Genomic DNA, 26,607 nt, shown 5'->3' on the forward strand with positions numbered 1-26,607 from the left:
TCGCCACATTTGTTACCAGAATTCTTGCTATAATGTATCAAATGTCTACTTCAATTTCTGCCTTTATTATAGATGATGCAATATCTCTAACCATTGAATTTCATTATATATTTGTCATTTAAAAATATTTGCCCAAGTTTATGAGAATGGAGCATGTATATCAAATTGGTTTGTTAAATGTTGTCATGAATATCTTGTATTAGAAATCCCCCCTCTTTCAGGCAATGTCTTATGTAATGTTGTAGAATATCTTTATTACCTTTTCAAAATCTTTTGGATGATAATTTTAGAATCTCTCTTTTCAATAGGATGTTCAACATGAATGACCTTATACAAAGTTTCCATTTTACTCTTTATTTAGCACTTCTTATTATATTAATAACATTCAAATACAAAAAGCTATGTAATAATATATACATTGTAGACACAAGTGATTGGACACTGACGGCGGATAGATCAGCGAGATTTTATTGGCATCAGTACTTTTTAGGTCCACTACGTGCAGTGATTACTGCAGACACCCTGCTTGGCAAATTGTTCACAAGCTCCTGGACAACAGCAGGCGGTATGTTTTGCCATTCCGCCTTAAGGACAGTGACCAATGGTGACAATGAAGGTCAAGTCGACCTAGAACACACACGTCATTCCAACTTATCCCAGAGGTTCCCAGTAGGGTTACGATCTGGACCCTGAGCTGGCCACTCCATTCAGGTGACCACATTTTCTGTATACCAGCCCAGCATCACCCTGGAAACATGACAGGTAGCATTGTCGCCTGATAAAACATTTGTAATTTCAGTAGAACTGGCACAATGTAGGGAGCATAGAGTTATCGAGAACATCTCTATACTGGTTTTCTCCATTTTATACCTTCACAAACATGTGTCTGCAGCAGGAGCACGCTATTTTGCTAGCGCGGGAGTGTCCCATCACTTTAGTCCTCAAAGTGTATTTTCTTATTGTTACCTGCTGCAAATAGATATAAATGTTCACTACAAGAGAAGAATATCATTTATAATTTAAAAAGACCAAAACATTAATTAGCTCTACAATTATCCTTTCCCTAGGAGGTGTCTTTTACTGTTAATTTCAGGTCTCAGTAGAATATTGTAGCATTTAGGGAAAAATATACAGCTCATTACTCCAATGCCTGAAGCCAGAATGGCAAATATCTCTACAGTGACCATGTGTTTCCCCTTACTGCTCAGGTAGGCTGGTATAGCACAGACCCAAACACTGCAGAACACCAGCATGCTGAAGGTGATGTATTTGGCTTCATTAAAGATGTCAGGTAATGTTCTCACCATGAAAGCCAGAATAAAGCTCAGAGCTGCCAGAAACCCCATGTAACCCAACATGAAATAAAAGGCAAGGGCAGAACCCTCATTACATTGGATGATAATCATCCCAGGATAAGTATTCCTATCATATTCTTGAAAGGGAGGAGAAACTGACAACCAAATAGCACTGTTGAGAACTTGGACAGATGAGCAGATGAACACTACAGAATACGGCAATTCAACACTAAGACATTTTCTCCAGGAGCTTCCAGGTTTAGTGGCTTTGAAAGCAATGCAAACCATTACAGTCTTGGCCAGAACAGAAGACACGGCAATGGTGAATAGTATTCCAAAAGATATTTGGCGTAGCAAGCAGGTGATGTCCACTGGACAGCCGATGAACAGATGCACACAGAGTAGGCTCAGTTCGAGGGAGATGAGAAGAATGAAGCTAAGGTTTCTATTATTGGCTTTTACTATTGGAGTGTCCCGGAATGAAACAAATATTCCATTTATAAAGATGGTTAAGATAAAATATAGGACAGATAGTGCAGAAAATGCTATCGCTATCATGTCTGTCTTGTATGATAGAAAGTCTAATATTCTGGGAACACAAACATCTTTTTCCTCATTAGGCCATTCATCATCAGAGCACTTCTCGCAGTTTTCACTGTCTAAAAAAGTAAGAAAACAATGTTATGATAAGAAATAGTAATAATACTGTAAATCTCACTTACCCAATGGTGTCATTAAGAAACCTTGAGGAATAGTCCACTACAATATTTATCATAAGATTTCTGGCTGTGCTAGTAACTTATACATGAGTGTTAAGCATTTGGTAAATCTATAGAGATGTGTTAATGTAAGTAAATATTACTCAATGGTTCTTGGCGTTACCCGAGGAGCATCCGTAGTAGATAAAGTAAAAAGTGACAGGACCTTTTTTGTAGTTTATAAGATTCTACACACTGGAGGTGTGATCCAAATTTTGATCCCCTTAAGTAGCCACAATTCCCACGTGCCAAACATGCCTGGAATTTCTGTACCGGAAGTGCCATGGGTTCCACCCTCCAACATGCATGGTCCATGACTGGAAGTACTGCATAAATACTCACATAAAACAATAAAGGTGCCCATCAGTCACCGCAAGCACCACCAGTGTCTATGTAAACATCCAACACCTAGCAGCAGTCCTCTATAGACAGGACACACTCAGTAATGCTGCATGTTGTGTAGTAGTAGGGCAATGACGTCATCGCTAGGTGCCATGGGTACCACCCTCTAACAAGCATGGTCCATGACTGGAAGTACTGCATAAATACTCACATAAAACAATAAGGGAGCCCATCAGTCACCGCAAGCACCACCAGTGTCTATGTAAACATCCATCACCTAGCAGCAGTCCTCTATAGACAGGACACACTCAGTAATGCTGCATGTTGTGTAGTAGTAGGGCAATGACGTCATCGCTAGGTGCCATGGGTTCCACCCTCCAACATGCATGGTCCATGACTGGAAGTACTGCATAAATACTCACATAAGACAATAAAGGTGCCCATCAGTCACCGCAAGCACCACCAGTGTCTATGTAAACATCCAACACCTAGCAGCAGTCCTCTATAGACAGGACACACTCAGTAATGCTGCATGTTGTGTAGTAGTAGGGCAATGACGTCATTGCTAGGTGCCATGGGTTCCACCCTCCAACATGCATGGTCCATGACTGGAAGTACTGCATAAATACTCACATAAAACAATAAGGGAGCCCATCAGTCACCGCAAGCACCACCAGTGTCTATGTAAACATCCATCACCTAGCAGCAGTCCTCTATAGACAGGACACACTCAGTAATGCTGCATGTTGTGTAGTAGTAGGGCAATGAGGTCATCGTTAGGTGCCATGGGTTCCACCCTCCAACATGCATGGTCCATGACTGGAAGTACTGCATAAATAATCACATAAAACAATAAAGGTGCTCATCAGTCACCGCAAGCACCACCAGTGTCTATGTAAACATCCAACACCTAGCAGCAGTCCTCTATAGACAGGACACACTCAGTAATGCTGCATGTTGTGTAGTAGTAGGGCAATGACGTCATCGCTAGGTGCCATGGGTACCACCCTCCAACATGCATGGTCCATGACTGGAAGTACTGCATAAATACTCACATAAAACAATAAGGGAGCCCATCAGTCACCGCAAGCACCACCAGTGTCTATGTAAACATCCATCACCTAGCAGCAGTCCTCTATAGACAGGACACACTCAGTAATGCTGCATGTTGTGTAGTAGTAGGGCAATGACGTCATCGCTAGGTGCCATGGGTTCCACCCTCCAACATGCATGGTCCATGACTGGAAGTACTGCATAAATACTCACATAAGACAATAAAGGTGCCCATCAGTCACCGCAAGCACCACCAGTGTCTATGTAAACATCCATCACCTAGCAGCAGTCCTCTATAGACAGGACACACTCAGTAATGCTGCATGTTGTGTAGTAGTAGGGCAATGACGTCATCGCTAGCTGCCATGGGTACCTATCAATAAATGTTGTATTTAAATTAAAGCCAACCATTCCTGTTCAATGAGAACATGCTCATGGCAGCAATATAGACCATGGGAACAGGGTTATAGCCACAGACAATATAGTGTGTCATACGTTAGGCGCTGTTCTGTGAGAGCCACGGAGTACATGTGCATGTGTCAACTTTCTGATCAATTTGGTGCATACTATAGTATTAAAATAAGGGATGTATTCATGTGACCGACGGTCCCATAAGCTCCACCTACATCCCGCCCTCTCACTATCCCGACGGTCACGTGACCTCCACCTACATCCTGCCCCCTCACTATCCCGACGGTCACACAACCTCCACCTACATCACGCCCCCTCACTATCCCGACAGTCACATTACCTCCACCTACATCCTACCCCCTCACTATCCCGACGGTCACATTACCTACACCCACATCCTGCCCCCTCACTATCCCGACAGTCACATTACCTCCACCTACATCCCGCCCCCTCACTATCCCGACGGTCACATTACCTCCACCTACATCCTGCCCCCTCACTATCCCGACATCACATTACCTCCACCTACATCCTGCCCCCTCACTATCTGGACGGTCACATTACCTCCACCCACATCCTGCCCCCTCACTATCCCGACAGTCACATGACCTCCACCTACATCCCGCCCCCTCACTATCCCGACAGTCACATGACCTCCACCCACATCCTGCCCCCTCACTATCCCGACGGTCACATGACCTCCACCTACATGCTGTCCCCTCACTATCCCGACATCACATGACCTCCACCTACATCCTGCCCCCTCACTATCCCGACGGTCACATGACCTCCACCTACATCCTGCCCCCTCACTATCCCGACGGTCACATCACCTCCACCTACATCCTGCCCCCTCACTATCCTGACGGTCACATGACCTCCACCTACAACCCGCCCCCTCACTATCCCGACGGTCACATGACCTCCACCTACATCCTGCCCCCTCACTATCCTGACGGTCACATCACTTCCACCTACATCCCGCCCCCTCACTATCCCGACGGTCACACAACCTCCACCTACGTCCCGCTCCCACACTATCCCGACGGTCACACAACCTCCACCTACGTCCCGCTCCCACACTATCCCGACGGTCACATGACCTCCACATACATCCCGCGCTCTCACTATCCCGACAGTCACATTACCTCCACCTCCATCCTGCCCCCTCACTATCCCGACGGTCACATGGCCTCCACCTCCATCCTGCCCCCTCACTATCCCGACGGTCACATGGCCTCCACCTACATCCTGCCCCCTCACTATCCCGACAGTCACATTACCTTCACCTACATCCTGCCCCCTCACTATCCCGACGGTCACATGACCTCCACCTACATCCTACCCCCTCACTATCCCAATGGTCACATGACCTCCACCTACATCCTGCCCCCTCACTATCCCAACGGTCACATTACCTCCACCTACATTCTACCCCCTCACTATCCCGACGGTCACATTACCTCCACCTACATCCTTCCCCCTCACTATCCCAATGGTCACATTACCTCCACCTACCTCCTGCCCCCTCACTATCCCGACGGTCACATTACCTCCACCTACATCCTGCCCCCTCACTATCCCGACGGTCACATTACCTCCACCTACATCCCGCCCCCTCACTATCCCGACGGTCACATTACCTCCACCCACATCCTGCCCCCTCACTATCCCGACGGTCACATTACCTCCACCTACATCCCGCCCCCTCACTATCCCGACGGTCACATCACCTCCACCTACATCCTGCCCCCTCACTATCCCAACGGTCACATTACCTCCACCTACATCCCGCCCCCTCACTATCCCGACGGTCACATTTTCTCCACCTACATCACGCCCCCTCACTATCCCGATGGTCACATTACCTCCACCTACATCCCGCCCCCTCACTATCCCGACGGTCACATGACCTCCACCTACATCCTGCCCCCTCACTATCCCAACGGTCACATTACCTCCACCTATATCCTGCCCCCTCACTATCCCGACGGTCACATGACCTCCACCTATATCCTGCCCCCTCACTATCCCGACAGTCACATGACCCCCACCTACATCCCGCCCCCTCACTATCCCAACGGTCGGCATGCCGACCAACAGGGACTATTCCTACTCGTGGGTGTCCATGACACCCATAGAGTGGAAATAGAACCCGTGGCAACCTCAGGTACAGGCCCGGCGCTAGCCGCTCAGCAAGGGATGCAGTGCAGGCAGGCGCCGAGCAGGAGAGGCGCCTGCCTGCACTGCATCCCAGCTGAAGCGCCGTCCCGTCCCCCCTGCTGCTGCTGCTGCGCCTGCCCTGTCACACTGACAGGCAGCAGCAGCAGCAGCGCCGGCAGCATGACTCCTTCTCCTCTGTACACTGTGACAGGGAGAGGAGTGTTTTCGGTCTGATGAAAGGGGGTGGAGCTACATGGACCAAGAGGCGGAGCTACACGGACCAAGGGGGCGGAGCTACACGGACCAAGGGGGCGGAGCTACACGGACCAGGCTAGCAGACAGTGGAAGATCTGGCCAGCAAGATTGTGGTAAGGGTATGTAAAGAGTGTGAAAGAGAAGTGTGTGTGTGTGTGTGTGTGTGTATGTGTGTTTGTGTATATGTATGTGTGTTTGTTTGTATTTAAAAAGTGGATGCTGTCTGCCGTAATGTGTAAAAAGTGGAGCGCTGTCCGCCGTAATATGTAAAAAGGGGGGCGCTGTCCGCCTTAATGTGTAAAAAGGGGACTCTGTCTGCCGTAATGTGTAAAACGGGGACTCTGTCCGCCGTAATGTGTAAAAAGGGAGGTGCCGTCCGCCGTAATGTGTAAAAAGTGTACGCTGTCCGCCGTAATGTGTAAAAAGGGGGGCGCTGTCCACCGTAATGTGTAAAAAGGGGACTCTGTCCGCCATAATGTGTAAAAAGGATACTCTGTCCGCCGTAATGTGTAAAAAGGGAGGCGCTGTCCGCCGTAATGTGTAAAAAGTGTACGCTGTCCGCCGTAATGTGTAAAAAGGGGGGCGCTGTCCGCCGTAATTTGTAAAAAGGGGAGTCTGTCCGCCGTAATGTGTAAAAAGGGGACTCTGTCCGCCGTAATGTGTAAAAAGGGAGGTGCTGTCCGCCGTAATGTGTAAAAAGGGGAGCGCTGTCCGCCGTAATGTGTAAAAAACGGAATCTGTCGGCCGTAATGTGTAAAAGGGGCTCTACCTGGTGTAGTGGCGCTACTGTGCGGCATAGTTTGAATAATGGAGACTACTATAATATGTAATATGAATTGGTATTATTTTGAAGCCACGCCCCTATATTTTTTGGGCGCGCCTGCGGCGCGCACTGCCCCTATTTTACATGCAGGTGTGTGTGTGTGTGGGGGGGGGAGGGTGCCGATTCCCTCTCTTGCACACAGCGGTAAAATGTCTAGTTACGGTACTGTCTGTGTGCAGGGCCGTAACTAGCGCTGCACAGAGTGAGTGTGGACAGAGAGTTCACATACATAGGCTTACACGGATCTCCTGCAGCTCAGGGGCCCAGGAGGCCATGGTAACCCCCCGGCCCTACATGTAAAGTATGGGAGGGGGCAAATTTATATTTTGCAGGAGGGCGCCGAACACCCTAGCACCGGCCCTGCTCAGGTCGCCACCGAGCCCACAGCGTGGCAAGCGCAGCGATCCCGCAAGGGGCTTGTTGCACTTGCCCCTCCCTGCCAGGATCCCGGCTTCGGTATGGTGACCGCCGGTCAGTCATACCACACCCTTAAAATAATACGTTTAATTAGTGCATAAAAATGTATCATGATATGACATGAATGAAGATAAAAACTAAATGATGAAATAATAATGAAAGAAATTAAAAAAGATAAAAAACTCTTTCAAAGTTATGAGTTCATTTCTTTTTTTTAAAGTATAAATGCAGCAAACGTTTCAGAACTAAAATAACTTTGTGAATGAGTCATAATACTAAAAGGTATTCCAAATAGACGGATAATACCCCAAGAGGAAGGTGAGATCAGTGGGTGTTAGTGGAGTGCAGGGTGCCATTATAGCATGTATTAGATCCTTCAACTTCTACCAGGTGAGGTCCAGTCCAGGTATGGTGAAAGTCCAGATAATGCAGGTAAGTTGGTCCATCGCGTTTTGAGACCTTTAGAGTCTCTTCTTCAAAGCTTGTACTCACCTGTCCGTGTTGTTGTTAGGCGCTGCGGTCCGGGCTCCTCCCTGCCCGGCGCCTAGCAACTAGGGACGCCGTGCGCGCTGAGCCGCCGGGTCCCTAGCAACGCTAGGACGCCGTGCGCGCTGAGCCGCCGGGTACCTAGCAACGTTAGGATGCCGGGCGCGCCGAGCCGCAGGGACCCTAGCAACGGGGACGCCACAGGCGGACCGCGTTCCCCATTGCAGGGTGGATTAATTAAGTGTGCACACATGTTCTCTGGTCGTGCAGCAGGGCAGCTGCACAACATTTATTGTAATTAGGCTCTGGACTCTGGAGGACTACCTGCTAAATGCCTTCTCAGTGCCTCACACAGACGCCGGTGTTAGCTTCCTGCATGCTGCTCATGTTTGGTGAACGTCTGTTCCTGGTCTGCTGTGCCCGGTCCTTCCAATTCTCTGAGTCCTTGAGTCTTGGTGTTTGGTGTCTCATTCCAAGGAGTTCTCCTGGTCCTTATTCTTCCGTGACAGTCGTTAGAGGAGCTCACTTGGTTTCGTGAATGGCGGCTCTGCCACGTGTTGCGGCCTAGGCCGCTTTATATTGTTTTCTGATTTTGGAGCATTTGCGGAGGTATCCGCTTCCACAGTCCTCTCCGGTACTCAGCGGTGCCGTGTAGGAGAGTGGACAAGTGGAGTATTTTGGTTGTTCTTTTCCATGGCGGAAATCCGCGCATACTAGTTTTAGGTTTGTTGTTTTCATCCTAGAGCCAACTCTTTTTTCCATCATTCTCCAGTTTCCTCATTGACCTTAACCTCCCATCTCAGAGCAATTTGGAGAAAAGTGCACCTTGCCCTCAGAAAAACGGCCTTCCGTGAAAATAAATTTTCTTAGGGCTCCGACGTCCTTGCACTTTTAAGGTGGGAGATAAGGTATGGTTGTCAACTCGTAACATCAAGCTCCGACAACTCTCGGCTAGACTGGGACCCAAATTTATTGGACCGTTTCGTATCATTAAGAAGGTCAACCCCGTTGCTTTTCGGCTACGCTTGCCAAGATCTCTCAGAATTGGAAATACTTTCCACTGTTCCCTGTTGAAACAATATGTTTCTTCCAGGAGATTTCCTCTGAGGACCTCCCAGGGTAGATCTCCAGTGGATGTGCAGGGGCAACAGGAGATCTTGGTAGAGAAGGTTTTAGATTCTAAAGTGTCCCGGGGCCGGCTTTATTTTTTGGTTCACTGGAAAGGCTATGGTCCGGAGGAAAGGTCTTGGGTCCTGGATAAGGATCTACATGCCCCTAAACTCAAGCGATTATTCTTTCAGGAATTTCCTCAGAAACCTGGCTTTAGGGGTTCGTTGACCCCTCCTCAAGGGGGGGTACTGTTAGGCGCCGCGGTCTGGGCTCCCTCCCTGCCTGGCGCCTAGCAATTAGGGATGTCGAGCGTGCTGAGCCGCCGGGTCACTAGCAACGCTAGGACGCCGTGCGCTCTGAGCCGCTGGGTCCCTAGCAATGCTAGGACGCCGTGCGTGCTGAGCCGCCGGGTCCCTAGCAATGCTAGGATGCCAGGCGTGCCAAGCCGCCGGGACCCTAGCAACGGGGACGCCACGGGCGAACCGCGTTCCCTGTTGCAGGGTGGATTAATTAAGTGTGCACACATGTTCTCTGGTCGTGCAGCAGGGCAGCTGCACGACATTTATTGTAATTAGGCTCTGGACTCTGATTGGAGGACTCCCTGCTAAATGCCTTCTCAGTGCCTCACACAGTCGCCAGTGTTAGCTTCCTGCATGCTGCTCATGTTTGGTGAACGTCTGTTCCTGGTCTGCTGTTGCCCGGTCCTTCCAATTCTCTGAGTCCTTGAGTCTTGGTGTTTGGTGTCTCATTCCAAGAAGTTCTCCTGGTCCTCATTCTTCCGTGACAGTCGTTAGAGGAGCTCGCTTGGTTTCGTGAGTGGCGGCTCTGCTGCGTGTTGCGGCCTAGGCCGCTTTATATTGTTTTCTGATTTTGGAGCATTTGCGGAGGTATCCGCTTCCACAGTCCTCTCCGGTACTCAGCGGTGCCGTGTAGGAGAGTGGACAAGTGGAGTATTTTGGTTGTTCTTTTCCCTGGCGGAAATCCGCGCATACTTTAGTTTTAGGTTTGTTAGTAGCCCCTGGCCTTGTTGTTTAGATAGAGGGTGTTAGGTTCTCCTGCCCTGTGCTGCCACATCGTCATGGCAACCGGGAGACAAGTGCTAGCGGAGTAACCTGAGCGCAGCTGATACTCCGGTTTGGGTCTTTTGCTGTGCAGTGGTTACAGGCTCTGTGCACGGCAGGGGATCCGGTGCTGGTTTTTGTGCTCACAGTCTGTGAGGTCTGAGTGGGGCGTGGACATCACCTGCTTTATAAACTATCTTCTCAGGTTAAGCAGATGCTGCTGAATCTTTGTTGGTTAGTTAGTTCCTGAAAGTTAGCCAGTACTGTGTAGCTTTGTATTTGTTGTTGCTTACGGCAAATAGGCCTGGGGATTTGGTACTACACTCTGCCAATCCAGACCTAGCAGTAAGACTGGAGTCAGTTGTTTAACTTGCTGGGGTTCTTTTGCTACTCTGTGAACTTAGCAAGTTTGCGGCTGTATTCTCAGACTTGCCTGCCTAAACCCTTTCTCACTGTGCAAGGTGTTCAAGTGTCAGTTTAGTGGCAGTAAGCTGAACCTGTGCACTGCAAGTGAGGATTAAGATTGTGGAGGCTCTCCTTGTGTCTATCATTCCATCTCTGACCAAGGAGTTTACTGCCACACCCGTTGGTAACCCTTTAGGGTTTTGCTGTTGCCCTTAGCAACAGCATTTCGGGTTCTCTACGTATTAAAACACAACATCTTGCTTTTTCCATCTGAGCATTCCTAATACTAGGGAGACACCCAGTTTCTTAGCCTCTGGGCTTCTCTGTTCACTTTGTGTTTATTTTGTTACCCTATCACCTTCTGTGTACGTAATGTCATATTCCCCAGTCTGTCTGTGAGTTCATTTGTTTTGCATCCCTATCCGTTCAGACACCGGTACATTCCTGCAGGCACTGGTGTGCATAACAGTTCAGACACCAGTACATTCCTGCAGGCACTGGTGTGCATAACAGTTCAGACACCAGTACATTCCTGCAGGCACTGGTGTGCATAACAGAGGGCCCCTTGTTATCACCCTGTCTCAGTTCACTCTTTGTCTCTCATTAAGACCTGAGGGGTCATCGGAGTTGGGCAGACGTAATCCGCCCTTCAAACGCGGCTGCCATGGGCTCAAGCAACCATAGTCTCGCAAGAGTGTACTGACAGCACGGGCGAGACAACGGAGATAGGGTGCCAGGGGCCATTCCCATTCCTTTCCCCTTTCCCAGCATTACGTTGTGGTATTCAGTTCCCATCGTATAAGATCACCCCAGACCTGAGTATTAGAATCATAACATTAACACCGGCCAAAACTTTAAAAAAAAAGAAAAAAAAAGAAAAAGGGGGTTTGAATTTTTCCCATTCTGTTTTGGTGAGAGTAAAAAACGGCTTCATGAATCCGGCAGGGTTAGGACCAAATCCCGGTCAGCTTTTAGTTAACCAAATTCAAGAACTAACTCAGATGGTTCAGGACCTTACTCTTCGGGTGAGATCGCAGGAAGATCTTTTGCGAGCCTCCCCGAGTGTGGTCCCAGAACCAAAGATGCATTTACCCGACCGTTTTTCGGTTAACCTAAAAGATTTTTTTTAATTTTAAAGAAGCTTGTAAGCTATATTTTCGTTTAAGGCCAGCAGTTCCTGTAGTCTTGAGTCACCCTTGGCTTGCCTTTCATAATCCCACCATTGATTGGCGGTCCGGGGAGATTTCCCTATGGGGTCCTTTTTGTGTTAAGGAATGTATTTCTCATCCAGTCCGGGTTGCAGCAGTCGTCCCAGAGCTTATTCCTGTGGAATATCAGGATTTTGCAGATGTGTTCTCCAAAGGCAATGCGGACATTCTGCCTCCCCATCGGTCCTACGACTGTGCAATTGAGTTAGTACCAGGTGCCACTTTGCCTAAGGGGAGATTATATGTCCTGTCCGGGCCAGAAACCACGGCCATTAATAATTACATTCAGGAAAGCCTTAAGAAAGGTTTTATTAGGCCTTCAAAATCTCAGTTGAGTGCAGGATTTTTCTTTGTTGAGAAAAAAGATGGGTCGCTTAGACCATGTATTGATTTTAGGGCTCTGAATAAGATCTCTGTGAAGAACACCTATCCTTTACCATTAATTTCAGTGCTTTTTGATCAGTTATGCTCCGCCGTGATCTTTTCGAAAAGTGATCTTAGGGGAGCTTACAACCTCATCCGAATAAAATCTGGGGATGAGTGGAAGACGGCTTTCAGCACTCAGTCGGGTCACTATGAATACCTGGTGATGCCGTTCGGCCTGTCAAATGCTCCGGTGGTTTTTCAAGACCTCATTAACGATGTTCTCCGTGACTTCCTTGGGAAGTTCGTGGTCATTTATCTAGACAACATTTTGATATAATCTGAGTCTATGGAACAACATGTTACCCAGGTGCGTCTGGTTCTTCAAAAATTAAGAGAGAATCATTTATATGCTAAGCTTGAGAAGTGTGATTTTCACATCCCAGAGGTTTCTTTCTTGGGGTACATTATTTCTCCCCTGGGATTTTTCATGGAACCGAAAAAACTCCAGGCCATCCTTAATTGGGCGCAACCCACTAATTTAAAAGCAATTCAGCGCTTTTTAGGGATTGCTAATTATTATAGGCGGTTCATTCATACTTTTTCTGACCTGGTAGCTTTGACTAAAAAAGGAGCGGATCCTTCCAAGTGGTCCCCTGAAGCTGAGTTTGTCTTCCGGGCCTTGAAGCAGGCCTTTGTCTCGGCTCCTGTCCTCAGACATCCTAATCCGGAGCTTCCCTTTATTGTGAAGGTTGATGCCTCAGAGGTTGGAGTGAGGGCTATCCTTTCTAAGGAAGTTCCGGAGTCTCAGGAGTTACATCCTTGTGCCTTCATGTCCAGGAAATTATCGTCCGCTGAATCCAACTAATACGTTGGTAATCGGGAATTACTGGCAGTAAAATGGGCTTTGAGGAATGGAGGCATTGGCTGGAGGGAGCTAGGCATACTATTACTGTTTTTACTGACCATAAGAACCTGCAATATATTGAGTCAGCTAAACGGCTTAATGCTCGGCAGGCACGTTGGGCATTGTTTTTTTACTTGTTTAAGGTTTATAATCACCTTCAGGCCTGGTTCCAAGAATACGAAAGCTGATGCCCTGTCACGTTGCTTTCTTCCAGTTCACAATAGCAATCCTGTTACTACCCCCATAGTTCCATCTTCAGTCATCCGGGCAGGCCTCACACAGGATTTATTTACTCAGTTAAACCAGCTTCAACACCAAGCTCCTAGACTTACTCCTGCTTGTCATCTTTTAGTTCCTGAATTTTTGAGAGGCACTGTTTTAACTGAGTTTCATGACAACAAAGTCTCGGGGCATCCGGGTATCACTAAGACCTTGGAGTTAGTCTCTCGCTCAGTGTGGTAGCCTAGTCTTTCTAAAGACGTTAAGGAATTCATCCATTCCTGTCAGGTTTGTGCACAGCATAAGGTTCCTCGTTCGTTGCCTATCGGGCAACTCATGCCTTTAGCCGTTCCTCTCAGGCCATGGTCTCATATTTCTGTGGATTTCGTGGTGGACCTTCCCCTTTCAGCCGGATTGCGAGTCATTTGGGTGGTAGTGGACCGTTTTAGTAAAATGGCTCATTTCATTGCTCTTCCCCGATTACCCTCTGCTCAAGGGTTGGCAGTTTTGTTCCTCTGCCATGTGTTCAGGCTCCATGGTTTGCCCACTGATGTTGTCTCTGATCGGGGTCCGCAATTCATTGCACGATTCTGGAAACATTTTTGTGCCTCATTGAAGATGAAACTGTCTTTAACATCTGGTTACCATCTACAGTCTAATGGGCAAACCGAACGAGTCAACCAGTCATTAAAACAGTACTTACGCTTGTATTCGGCCAAACTCCAGAATGATTGGTTTGAGTTTCTTCCTTTGGCCGAATTTGCTTATAATAACTCTTGTCATTCCTCCACCAAGGAGCCACTTTCTTTTCAGTCTTTGGTTTTCATCCTAGAGCCAACTCTTTTTTCCATCATTCTCCAGTTTCCTCATTGACCTTAACCTCCCATCTCAGAGCAATTTGGAGAAAAGTGCACCTTGCCCTCAGAAAAACGGCCTTCCGTGAAAATAAATTTTCTTAGGGCTCCGACGTCCTTGCACTTTTAAGGTGGGAGATAAGGTATGGTTGTCAACTCGTAACATCAAGCTCCGACAACTCTCGGCTAGACTGGGACCCAAATTTATTGGACCGTTTCGTATCATTAAGAAGGTCAACCCCGTTGCTTTTCGGCTACGCTTGCCAAGATCTCTCAGAATTGGAAATACTTTCCACTGTTCCCTGTTGAAACAATATGTTTCTTCCAGGAGATTTCCTCTGAGGACCTCCCAGGGTAGATCTCCAGTGGATGTGCAGGGGCAACAGGAGATCTTGGTAGAGAAGGTTTTAGATTCTAAAGTGTCCCGGGGCCGGCTTTATTTTTTGGTTCACTGGAAAGGCTATGGTCCGGAGGAAAGGTCTTGGGTCCTGGATAAGGATCTACATGCCCCTAAACTCAAGCGATTATTCTTTCAGGAATTTCCTCAGAAACCTGGCTTTAGGGGTTCGTTGACCCCTCCTCAAGGGGGGGTACTGTTAGGCGCCGCGGTCTGGGCTCCCTCCCTGCCTGGCGCCTAGCAATTAGGGATGTCGAGCGTGCTGAGCCGCCGGGTCACTAGCAACGCTAGGACGCCGTGCGCTCTGAGCCGCTGGGTCCCTAGCAATGCTAGGACGCCGTGCGTGCTGAGCCGCCGGGTCCCTAGCAATGCTAGGATGCCAGGCGTGCCAAGCCGCCGGGACCCTAGCAACGGGGACGCCACGGGCGAACCGCGTTCCCTGTTGCAGGGTGGATTAATTAAGTGTGCACACATGTTCTCTGGTCGTGCAGCAGGGCAGCTGCACGACATTTATTGTAATTAGGCTCTGGACTCTGATTGGAGGACTCCCTGCTAAATGCCTTCTCAGTGCCTCACACAGTCGCCAGTGTTAGCTTCCTGCATGCTGCTCATGTTTGGTGAACGTCTGTTCCTGGTCTGCTGTTGCCCGGTCCTTCCAATTCTCTGAGTCCTTGAGTCTTGGTGTTTGGTGTCTCATTCCAAGAAGTTCTCCTGGTCCTCATTCTTCCGTGACAGTCGTTAGAGGAGCTCGCTTGGTTTCGTGAGTGGCGGCTCTGCTGCGTGTTGCGGCCTAGGCCGCTTTATATTGTTTTCTGATTTTGGAGCATTTGCGGAGGTATCCGCTTCCACAGTCCTCTCCGGTACTCAGCGGTGCCGTGTAGGAGAGTGGACAAGTGGAGTATTTTGGTTGTTCTTTTCCCTGGCGGAAATCCGCGCATACTTTAGTTTTAGGTTTGTTAGTAGCCCCTGGCCTTGTTGTTTAGATAGAGGGTGTTAGGTTCTCCTGCCCTGTGCTGCCACATCGTCATGGCAACCGGGAGACAAGTGCTAGCGGAGTAACCTGAGCGCAGCTGATACTCCGGTTCGGGTCTTTTGCTGTGCAGTGGTTACAGGCTCTGTGCACGGCAGGGGATCCAGTGCTGGTTTTTGTGCTCACAGTCTGTGAGGTCTGAGTGGGGCGTGGACAGCACCTGCTTTATAAGGCCTCTTCTCAGGTTAAGCAGATGCTGCTGAATCTTTGTTGGTTAGTCAGTTCCTGAAAGTTAGCCAGTACTGTGTAGCTTTGTATTTGTTGTTGCTTACTGCAAATAGGCCTGGGGATTTGGTACTACACTCTGCCAATCCAGACCTAGCAGTAAGACTGGAGTCAGTCGTTTAGCTTGCTGGGGTTCTTTTACTACTCTCTGAACTTAGCAAGTTTGCGGCTGTATTCTAAGACTTGCCTGCCTAAATACTGTCTCACTGTGCAAGGTGTCAGGTGTCAGTTTAGTGTCAGTAAGCTGAACCTGTGCACTGCAAGTGAGAATTAGGATTGTGGAGACTCTCCTTGTGTCTATCATTCCATCTCTGACCAAGGAGTTTACTGCCACACCCGTTGGTAACCCTTTAGGGTTTTGCTGTTGCCCTTAGCAACAGCATTTCGGGTTCTCTACGTATTAAAACACAACATCTTGATTTTCCCATCTGAGCATTACTAATACTAGGGAGATACCCAGTTCCTTAGCCTCTGGGCTTCTCTGTTCACTTTGTGTGTATTTTGTTACCCTATCACCTTCTGTGTACGTAATGTCATATTCCCCAGTCTGTCTGTGAGTTCATTTGTTTTGCATACCTATCTGTTCAGACACCAGTACATTCCTGCAGGCACTGGTGTGCATAACAGTTCAAACACCAGTACATTCCTGCAGACACTGGAGTGCATAACAGTTCTGACACCAGTACATTCCTGCAGGCACTGGTGTGCATAACACCTGTAGTATGTAGGTTTTGTTACACATGCATGTAATTGTGAATATGAGATTTGTGATATGGCATGTGATAAAGTCCTTTATTTTCTATTCAGTGCCATTTATTTGAGCCTTCATTTATTTGGTAGCACTGTCTTTTAGATGTCTATAACCCAGACAGTCACCACATCTGTGAAATCCTTTGGTTCAGATTGGATTCAATAGTTTGGTTGAAAAATTTCAAGTTGGCCAACTTTTTGTAGGTAAAAGTGGGGTGCTTGGGAATGATGTCTTTAAGAATAGGATTTTCACACAGTATGTGCCAATGTTTCTTGATGGTGGCTTCCACATGTATGTGTCCTGAGTCATATTCAGCTATAAAAGACCATTGATGCTTTAAAATTGATGGCTTTATTGTTTTTTGGTTTGTAGGTCAACAAACTGGGTCTTTCCAAATTGAAAGATGTGGTGGCCGCTGTACTCAGATCTGTTTTTTGTAACTTTTTTTAAACTTGGTCTTGAGTTCTTTCATTTGTTCCAAGCAAACTGTGTCTTCACTACAATTTCAATTGATTCTGATGAATTGATTTTTGGGGATTCCATTTAGCCAGTTATGGTGGTGGTCGCTGTTGATGGGGATATCATTTTGAGTATCCGTGGGTTTATAGCGGGTCCTGGTTTGGATGATATTGTTTGTTATGTAACTAGCTAGGAAGTGGAATTCTTCTTTATTGCAAGTGAGGGTGAGTATGATATTTTTATTGTTCTGCTTAAAACCGTCATAGAAAGTTTGGAGGGATACGGCTGTTCCTCTCCAAATAAAGATGATGTCATTAATACAGATGGACCTGACTCATCTAGCGTGGCTCCATCGCAGACGTGCGCTCGCGGCGGGACTAGGTGATACGGTGCCTAGCCCCTCTACGGAGGTGCACGGAGATGCTCCCATTGTAGTGAATAGGGTGTGCGCTGTATATCTGTTCCATTTTATGATGTCATTTTCCAGACTTCTTTACAATGGATTTCATTCAATTCCCAGTAAGACACGAATACATTTGCATAACTGGGTGCAAAGTGCATTTCCGTTGCAGCACCCTGTCTCTGCCGGTAAAAGTCCCGGTCAAAAAAGAAAAGGTTATTTCTGAGGATGAACATGATGAATTCTTTTATGAAATCCTTGAATTCTGCGGTGTATTCTGATTGCTGTAAGAATCATGAATTGGCTTCCTCTCCTTGTTGATGTTCTATGATGGTATATAGAGGGGTTATATCTGCAGTGACTAGGAACATGTCTTCATCCCACGTGATGTCTTTTAGTTTGTTAATTGCGTCCCCTTGTATCTTTGAGGTATGATGGAGTTTCAGTCACTAAGGGTTGTAATAGGTGATCTGTGATGGTGGAGAGGTTAGGCGCTTGGCTCTCAGTTCCTGCTATGATGGGCCTTCCAGGGGGTGCAGTGATGTTCTTGTGTACTTTTGGTAGTGTATATATGGTAGGGGTTATGTTGATGTATCCATGTTCATCTTCTGAAATCACACCTGCTTCCACATGAGATCTCATGAGTTTTTGGAAGTTTGATTGTGATTGAGGGGTTACTTTTTAGTTTTTGATATGTGGCATTGTCCAATAACTGAGAATTTCATGTCTGTAATCTTGTTTAATCAGTATGGTGATGCCTCCGCCTTTATCACATTTGGATATAATCGGTTTCAGAAACCTCTTATTATTGAAATGTGAGAATAGCTGGATTCACCGGCGTGATGTTCTAAGCCTCCGAGATCTCAATGAAACTATTTCATGTCCTGATTTTTTGTTATATAATCTATATATATATTTATATATATATGTGTGTGTGTGTAATATGATCTTTATCTGTTGGTTTACTTGTACTGGTTTATTGCTAATTATGTGCAATATGAAATTAGGTTTTTCATCTTTTCAAAACCCATATTTCTGGCACGTTATGTTCTTGATATTGCATGCTCTGTTCAATCTCTACTAGTATCTTGTATGTTGCTAAACTGTGTTTGATAAAATGTAACTTTTATTGGTATGTATTAATAGATTTTTAAATCATGGGTGAAATAATTAAAATATAGGGTGATAGAAAAGACAGAATGTGTGATTAAACACTTTACGATCTCCGGCTGTGATCCTAATTATTGTGACCCTTTATGCTACCTGTTTCTGCTATATTGCATGTGTTCTCTATCTGCTACAATTGCATCACTTTAATAGTCGGCCTCTTAATATTGCAAAATGTTGCAAATGTCCTTAGATGTTTCCAATAAAGAGTTTGTGTTTCCTATGGGCTGTGTTTGCAGACCAGACTGCTGTGTAGTTTGTTATCAGGGATAAATGAACACTGTGATATCTTTATAGGCAAATCCCTATGGGGCTTGAATTTTTGGAGCTTGCGTATTAATTAATATCCCTTTTAAACCGATGAAGTTTAGTAATCAGAATCCTATAATAGAGATTCATGTACCAAAACACCTCCTTTTATTTTATTGTTTGTAGGAGCAATAGTTTTCTCTCCCCAGTGGCAGTATACATATTTATTACAGTATATTTTATATAGTACCTTATGTGACATGTATATCCTAATAGGTATACAATATGCTATAATGACTACCGCTGACAACAAGGGACACTAAGAGTGTTGAGTGTGTTTGAATATATGATGTTTATCCTGGCTTTTTATATAGGAGCCGATTGGTATATACAGTATAACTATTATCTTTCTGTGTATCTCTCTCTTGTATACCTTGTTTGGTTTAATGTATGCATTTGTTACTATCCTGCTGTCTCCATGGTGACGGGATTACACTGACGCTCTGCGTGGATGTTATAGTGACGTCACTAAGACACGATGGCAACAGGAGCTTCGGTACGCTTCTGGTGTGGGCGGTAGATGCTGGCGCCATCTCAGTCGCTCATTTCACTGGGTGGTGTGTACTTATAAAGATACTGTAAGATGCTTATTTGTATTTTTACAACTGAAACAACTCCTGTGAGTGCCGCACATAAGATTGTTATATATATATATATATATATATATATATATATATATATATATATGGGATGTAGTTATGTATGTGACCGGCGTAGCTACCGTAGGTGCAGGCAGTGCAGCTGCTATGGGGCCCAGAGCTGAGAGGGTCCACCTTCCCTGTCACAGTTACATGTGTTATATACAGGGTGTAGCTACCATAGGTGCAGGGAGTGCAGCTGCTATGGGGCCAGAGCTGAGAGGGGCCACCTTCCCTGTCACAGTTACATGTGTTATATACAGGGTGTAGCTACCATAGGTGCAGGTAGAGCAGCTGCTATGGGGCCAGAGCTGAGAGGGGCCACCTTCCCTGTCACAGTTACATGTGTTATATACAGGGTGTAGCTACCATAGGTGCAGTGAGTGCAGCTGCTATGGGGCCAGAGCTGAGAGGGGTCACCTTCCCTGTCACAGTTACATGTGTTATATACAGGGTGTAGCTACCATAGGTGCAGGTAGAGCAGCTGCTATGGGGCCAGAGCTGAGAGGGGCCACCTTCCCTGTCACAGTTACATGTGTTATATACAGCGTGTAGCTACCATAGGTGCAGGGAGCACAGCTGCTATGGGGCCAGAGCTGAGAGGGGCCACCTTCCCTGTCACAGTTACATGTGTTATATACAGGGTGTAGCTACCATAGGTGCAGGGAGTGCAGCTGCTATGGGGCCAGAGCTGAGAGGGGTCACCTTCCCTGTCACAGTTACATGTGTTATATACAGGGTGTAGCTACCATAGGTGCAGGTAGTGCAGATGCTATGGGGCCCAGAGCTGAGAGGAGCCACCTTCCCTGTCACAGTTACATGTGTTATATACAGGGTGTAGCTACCATAGGTGCAGGGAGTGCAGCTGCTATGGGGCCCAGAGCTGAGAGGGGCCACCTTCCCTGTCACAGTTACATGTGTTATATACAGGGTGTAGCTACCATAGGTGCAGGGAGTGCAGCTGCTATGGGGCCAGAGATGAGAGGGGCCACCTTCCCGGTCACAGTTTCATGTGTTATATACAGGGTATAGCTACCATAGGTGCAGGCAGTGCAGCTGCTTTGGGACCAGAGCTGAGAGGGGTCACCTTCCCTGTCACAGTTACATGTGTTATATACAGGGGTGTAGCTACCATAGGTGCAGGGAGTGCAGCTGCTATGGGGGCCAGAGCTGAGAGGGGCCACCTTCCCTGTCACAGTTACATGTGTTATATACAAGAGTGTAGCTACCATAGGTGCAGGGAGTGCAGCTGCTATGGGGCCCAGAGCTGAGAGGGGCCACCTTCCCTGTCACAGTTACATGTGTTATATACAAGGGTGTAGCTACCATAGGTGCAGGGAGTGCAGTTGCTATGGGGCCTAGAGATGAGAGGGGCCACCTTCCCTGTCACAGTTACATGTGTTATATACAGGGTGTAGCTGCCATAGGTGCAGGGAGTGCAGTTGCTATGGGGCCTAGAGATGAGAGGGGCCACCTTCCCTGTCACAGTTACATGTGTTATATACAAGGGTGTAGCTACCATAGGTACAAGGGAGTACAGCTGCTATGGGGCCTAGAGATGAGAGGGGCCACCTTCCCTGTCACAGTTACATGTGTTATATACAGGGTGTAGCTACCACAGGTGCAGGGAGTGCAGCTGCTATGGGGCCAGTGCTGAGAGGGGCCACCTTCCCTATCACAGTTACATGCGTTACAGGGTGTAGCTACCATAGGTGCAGGGAGTGCAGCTGCTATAGGGCCAGAGATGAGAGGGGCCACCTTCCCTGTCACAGTTACATGTGTTATATACAGGGTGTAGCTACCATAGGTGCAGGGAGTGCAGCTGCTATAGGGCCAGAGATGAGAGGGGCCACCTTCCCTGTCACAGTTACATGTGTTATATACAGGGTGTAGCTACCATAGGTGCAGGGAGTGCAGCTGCTATGGGGCCAGAGCTGAGAGGGGCCACCTTCCCTGTCACAGTTACATGTGTTATATACAGGGTGTAGCTACCATAGGTGCAGGTAGTGCAGCTGCTATGGGGCCCAGAGCTGATTGGGGCCACCTTCCCTGTCACAGTTACATGTGTTATATACAGGGTGTAGCTACCATAGGTGCAGGGAGTGCAGCTGCTATGGGGCCAGAGCTGAGAGGAGCCACCTTCCCTGTCACAGTTACATGTGTTATATACAGGGTGTAGCTACCATAGGTGCAGGGAGTGCAGCTGCTATGGGGCCAGAGCTGAGAGGGGCCACCTTCCCTGTCACACTTACATGTGTTATATACAGGGTGTAGCTACCATAGGTGCAGGCAGTGCAGCTGCTATGGGACCAGAACTGAGAGCGGCCACCTTCCCTGTCACAGTTACATGTATTATATACAGGGTGTAGCTAACATAGGTGCAGGGAGTATAGCTGCTATGGGGCCAGAGGTGAGAGAGGCCACCTTCCCTGTCATAGTTACATGTGTTATATACAGGGGTGTAGCTACCATAGGTGCAGGGAGTGCAGCTGCTATGGAGCCCAGAGCTGAGAGGGGTCACCTTCCCTGTCACAGTTACATGTGTTATATACAGGGTGTAGCTACCATAGGTGCAGGGAGTGCAGCTGCTATGGGACAGAGCTGAGAGAGGCCACCTTCCCTGTCACAGTTACATGTGTTATATACAGGGTGTAGCTACCATAGGTGCAGGGAGTGCAGCTGCTATGGGGCCCAGAGCTGAGAGGGGCCACCTTACCTGTCACAGTTACATGTGTTATATACAGGGTATAGCTACCATAGGTGCAGGGAGTGCAGCTGCTATGGGGCCCAGAGCTGAGAGGGGCCACATTCCCTGTCACAGTTACATGTGTTATATACAGGGTGTAGCTACCATAGGTGCAGGGAGTGCAGCTGCTATGGGGCCCAGAGCTGAGAGGGGCCACCTTCCCTGTCACAGTTACATGTGTTATATACAGGGTGTAGCTACCATAGGTGCAGGGAGTGCAGCTGCTATGGAGCCCAGAGCTGAGAGGGGTCACCTTCCCTGTCACAGTTACATGTGTTATATACAGGGTGTAGCTACCATAGGTGCAGGGAGTGCAGCTGCTATGGGGCCAGAGTTGAGAGGGGCCACCTTCCCTGTCACAGTTACATGTGTTATATACAGGGTGTAGCTACCATAGGTGCAGGGAGTGCAGCTGCTATGGGGCCAGAGCTGAGAGGGGCCACCTTCCCTGTCACAGTTACATGTGTTATATACAGGGTGTAGCTACCATAGGTGCAGGGAGTATAGCTGCTATGGGGCCAGAGGTGAGAGAGGCCACCTTCCTTGTCATAGTTACATGTGTTATATACAGGGGTGTAGCTACCATAGGTGCAGGGAGTGCAGCTGCTATGGAGCCCAGAGCTGAGAGGGGTCACCTTCCCTGTCACAGTTACATGTGTTATATACAGGGTGTAGCTACCATAGGTGCAGGGAGTGCAGCTGCTATGGGGCCCAGAGCTGAGAGGGGTCACCTTCCCTGTCACAATTACATGTGTTATATACAGGGTGTAGCTACCATAGGTGCAGGGAGTATAGCTGCTATGGGGCCAGAGCTGAGAGGGGCCACCTTCCCTGTCACAGTTGCATGTGTTATATACAGGGTGTAGCTACCATAGGTGCAGGGAGTGCAGCTGCTATGGGGCCAGAGCTGAGAGGGGCCACCTTCCCTGTCAAGGTTATATGTGTTATATACAGGGTGTAGCTACCATAGGTGCAGGGAGTGCAGCTGCTATGGGGCCAGAGCTGTGAGGGGCCACCTTCCCTGTCACAGTTACATGTGTTATATACATTTTCTGCCATTGGGTGGTACGTAGGGGTTCTTACAAACTTTTTCCTAGGGGCCTACACTATATCTAGGTATGCCCCTAGACCTGCTCATTGCAGTGTGGTATAAAATTAACTGGAGGGAATTATAATGTTATATAATATGAACCAGAGTTCTGTAATGAGGCACAATATGAACGGGGAGCACTATATATCATAATGTGAATTAGGGGTACTGTGCAGCATAATGTGAATTGGAGGTACTGTGCGGCATAATGTGAATTAAGGGTACTGTGCGGCATAATGTGTATTGGGGTACTGTGCGGCATAATGTGAATTGGGTGTACTGTGCGGCATAATGTGAATTGGGGGTACTGTGCGGCATAATGTGAATTGGGGTACTGTGCGGCAAATTGTGAATTGGGGGTACTGTGCGGCATAATGTGAATTGGAGGTACTGTGCGGCATAATGTGAATTGGGTGTACTGTGCGGCATAATGTGAATTGGGGGTACTGTGCGGCATAATGTGAATTGGGTGTACTGTGCGGCATAATGTGAATTGGGTGTACTGTGCGGCATTATGTTAATTGGAGGTACTGTGCGGCATAATGTGAATTGGGGGTACTGTGCGACATAATGTGAATTGGGGTACTGTGCGGCATAATGTGAATTGGGGTACTGTGCCGCAAATTGTGAATTGGGGTACTGTGCGGCATAATGTGAATTGGAGGTACTGTGCTGCATAATGTGAATTGGGGGTACTGTGCGGCATAATGTGAATTGGGGGTACTGTGCAGCATAATGTGAATTGGGGGTACTTTGCGGCATAATGTGAATTGGAAGTACTGTGCGGCATAATGTTAATTGGGAGTAATGTGCGGCATAATGTGAATTGGGGGTACTGTGCAGCATAATGTGAATTGGGGTACTGTGAGGCATAATGTGAATTGAGGTACTGTGCGGCATAATGTGAATTGGGGGTAATGTGCAGCATAATGTGAATTGGGGGTACTGTGCGGCATAATGTGAAATGGGGGTACTTTGCGGCATAATGTGAATTGGAGGTATTGTGCGGCATAATGTGAATTGGGAGTAATGTGCGGCATAATGTGAATTGGGGGTACTGTGCGGCATAATGTGAATTGGGGTACTGTGCAGCATAATGTGAATTGAGGTACTGTGCGGCATAATGTGAATTGGGGTACTGTGCGGCATAATGTGAATTGGGGTACTGTGCGGCATAATGTGAATTGGGGGTACTGTGCGGCATAATGTGAATTGGGGTACTGTGTGGCATAATGTGAATGGGGGGTACTGTGCGGCATAATGTGAATTGGAGGTACTGTGTGGCATAATGTGAGTTGGGGGTACTGTGTGGCATAATGTGAATTGGGGTAATGTGCGGCATAATGTGAATTGGGGGTACTGTGCGGCATAATGTGAATTGGGGGTACTGTGCGGCATAATATGAATTGGAGGTACTGTGCGGCATAATATGAATTGGAGGTTCTGTGCGGCATAATATGAATTGGGGGTACTGTGCGGCATAATGTGAATTGGGGGTACTGTGTGGCATAATGTGAATTGGGGGTACTGTGCGGCATAATGTGAATTGGGAGTACTGTTTGGCATAATGTGTACTGGCAGCTCTGAAATGTGCCATAGGGGGAGCTTAAGCATTACTGCGATTCATGAAAGACCTGGGGCACTACTATGGGGCATAACACTAAATAAGGCTCTGCTATGGGTCAGAACATGAACTAGGGCACTATTACAGGGCATAACATTAACAGCTGCTGCAGAGAAGCGTCTCTCTAGAAGCATCGGTACGGGGCACTTCAAAATGTTGCTATGGAGCCCACAAAGTTCTTGCTACGCCGCTGCCCATAGCGCTCGCCAACAAGCCCGCAGCATGGTGAGCGCAGCGTGGTGAGCGCAGCTAGCCTACAAGGGGCTTCATTGCACTTGTCACGGTGTCGGTATGGTGACTGGTGGGATCCCAAGTGCTGGTCACACATACCCGACCCATATATATATTTATTTAGATATCTAGGTACTTACTTCTTCCAGCACACAGAAAAAGAAGCCTGCATGTCAGCTGCAGCCAACCACATCACTATATATATATATATATATATATATATATATATATGTATATATATATATATATGTGCTGGGAGATTTAGTTCTACCTGCTGCGGCCTCTGGAAGTGGTCACACACATACAGGGGTCACACACACGTGATTACACAGTCACACACATACATACACTCACCTCTGCTACAGGAGACTGGTTCCCAATGCTGGATGAAGAAGACACCACTTCGGATGATAAGTCAGAAATGACTTATTAAGTTAATTGGAAACTTCCAATTGCTTTAATTAGTCCATAGGGGAGTGTAGAAAGGATGTCAGAGCTAGTCCAGCTAATTTTTCCTAAATATAATGATCAGACTTTCTCTGGGGGTGCAAAAAAAAAAAAAAAAAAGATATGGGGATTTCTCTAGAAATCACTGCATCTCATTTTCTCTCCTTTAATTGAATAGGGAAATCCCATGGCTGTGCACAAAAACAAACAGTGCTGCAATGTTTTACAAAGCACTCCCTCTCAATTGAATTCCTCCCTTTCATTTTAAGCCAAAGTGTAACCTTTGCTTTATTTGAAGTTTACATGTTTTTAATGACCTATTAAGTCAATGATGTCATCTACACTTCCCTCCGCACATGAGCACAGATAAAATTATGAAATATAAGAGGATTACCAGACATATTGGAGATCTCCCCCTCTGAGCACGGGATACAGTCAGAGCAGCAGGCGTGAGAGCCTTTCTTCAGAGCCCGTCTGGTACCCGGAATACACACTGCAGAGCACACACCCCGCGGTACCTGGGAAATAAATATATTAAAGCTGTTCCCATAATGTCTGCTTATTGATTTGTATATTTAAACATGTACATTGTTATCTCCTGGGTATTGGGCTTTGGAAAACATAAAATCTTATTGCAGCATCAAACACAATGCATCTTCTCCATAATGACCACAAGAGGGCGTATGTCCAACTTCTGCACTCCACATAACTTGCCTCCTCTAATATGCATACAGTATGACCTAGTAATGATATAAAGTAACAGTATTATGTAACGTGATGAGTAAAATAACAACACGTCATATGCCATTAGTAAAACAATACAATACACGCCTTGGGATGGGTAAATTCCCATTTGTGGACAAGGCCTTAGTAATCGGGTTTAATGGTATAAAGGAAAGTCACCATTTAAATCCAGAGGATGAGAAATTCCTGACACCTGGTCATCAGCTCAGACGGAGGAGC

The 26,607-nt window shown here is 47.2% G+C and overlaps 1 protein-coding gene across 1 annotated transcript; it reads right to left on the reverse strand.

Moving 5' to 3' along the window:
* Positions 1-349: 349 nt before the first annotated feature.
* Positions 350-26,607, reverse strand: LOC135033638 (vomeronasal type-2 receptor 26-like). The gene is made up of 2 exons (XM_063954203.1): positions 26,039-26,607; positions 350-1,954 (listed from the first exon to the last, which is right to left on the reverse strand). The coding sequence occupies exons 1-2, from the start codon at positions 26,043-26,045 to the stop codon at positions 1,053-1,055; spliced, it is 909 nt and encodes a 302-aa protein (XP_063810273.1). The 5' UTR covers positions 26,046-26,607; the 3' UTR covers positions 350-1,052.

Source organism: Pseudophryne corroboree, chromosome 1, assembly GCF_028390025.1.
Source record: "Pseudophryne corroboree isolate aPseCor3 chromosome 1, aPseCor3.hap2, whole genome shotgun sequence".
In the NCBI taxonomy this organism is placed as follows: Eukaryota; Metazoa; Chordata; class Amphibia; order Anura; family Myobatrachidae; genus Pseudophryne; species Pseudophryne corroboree.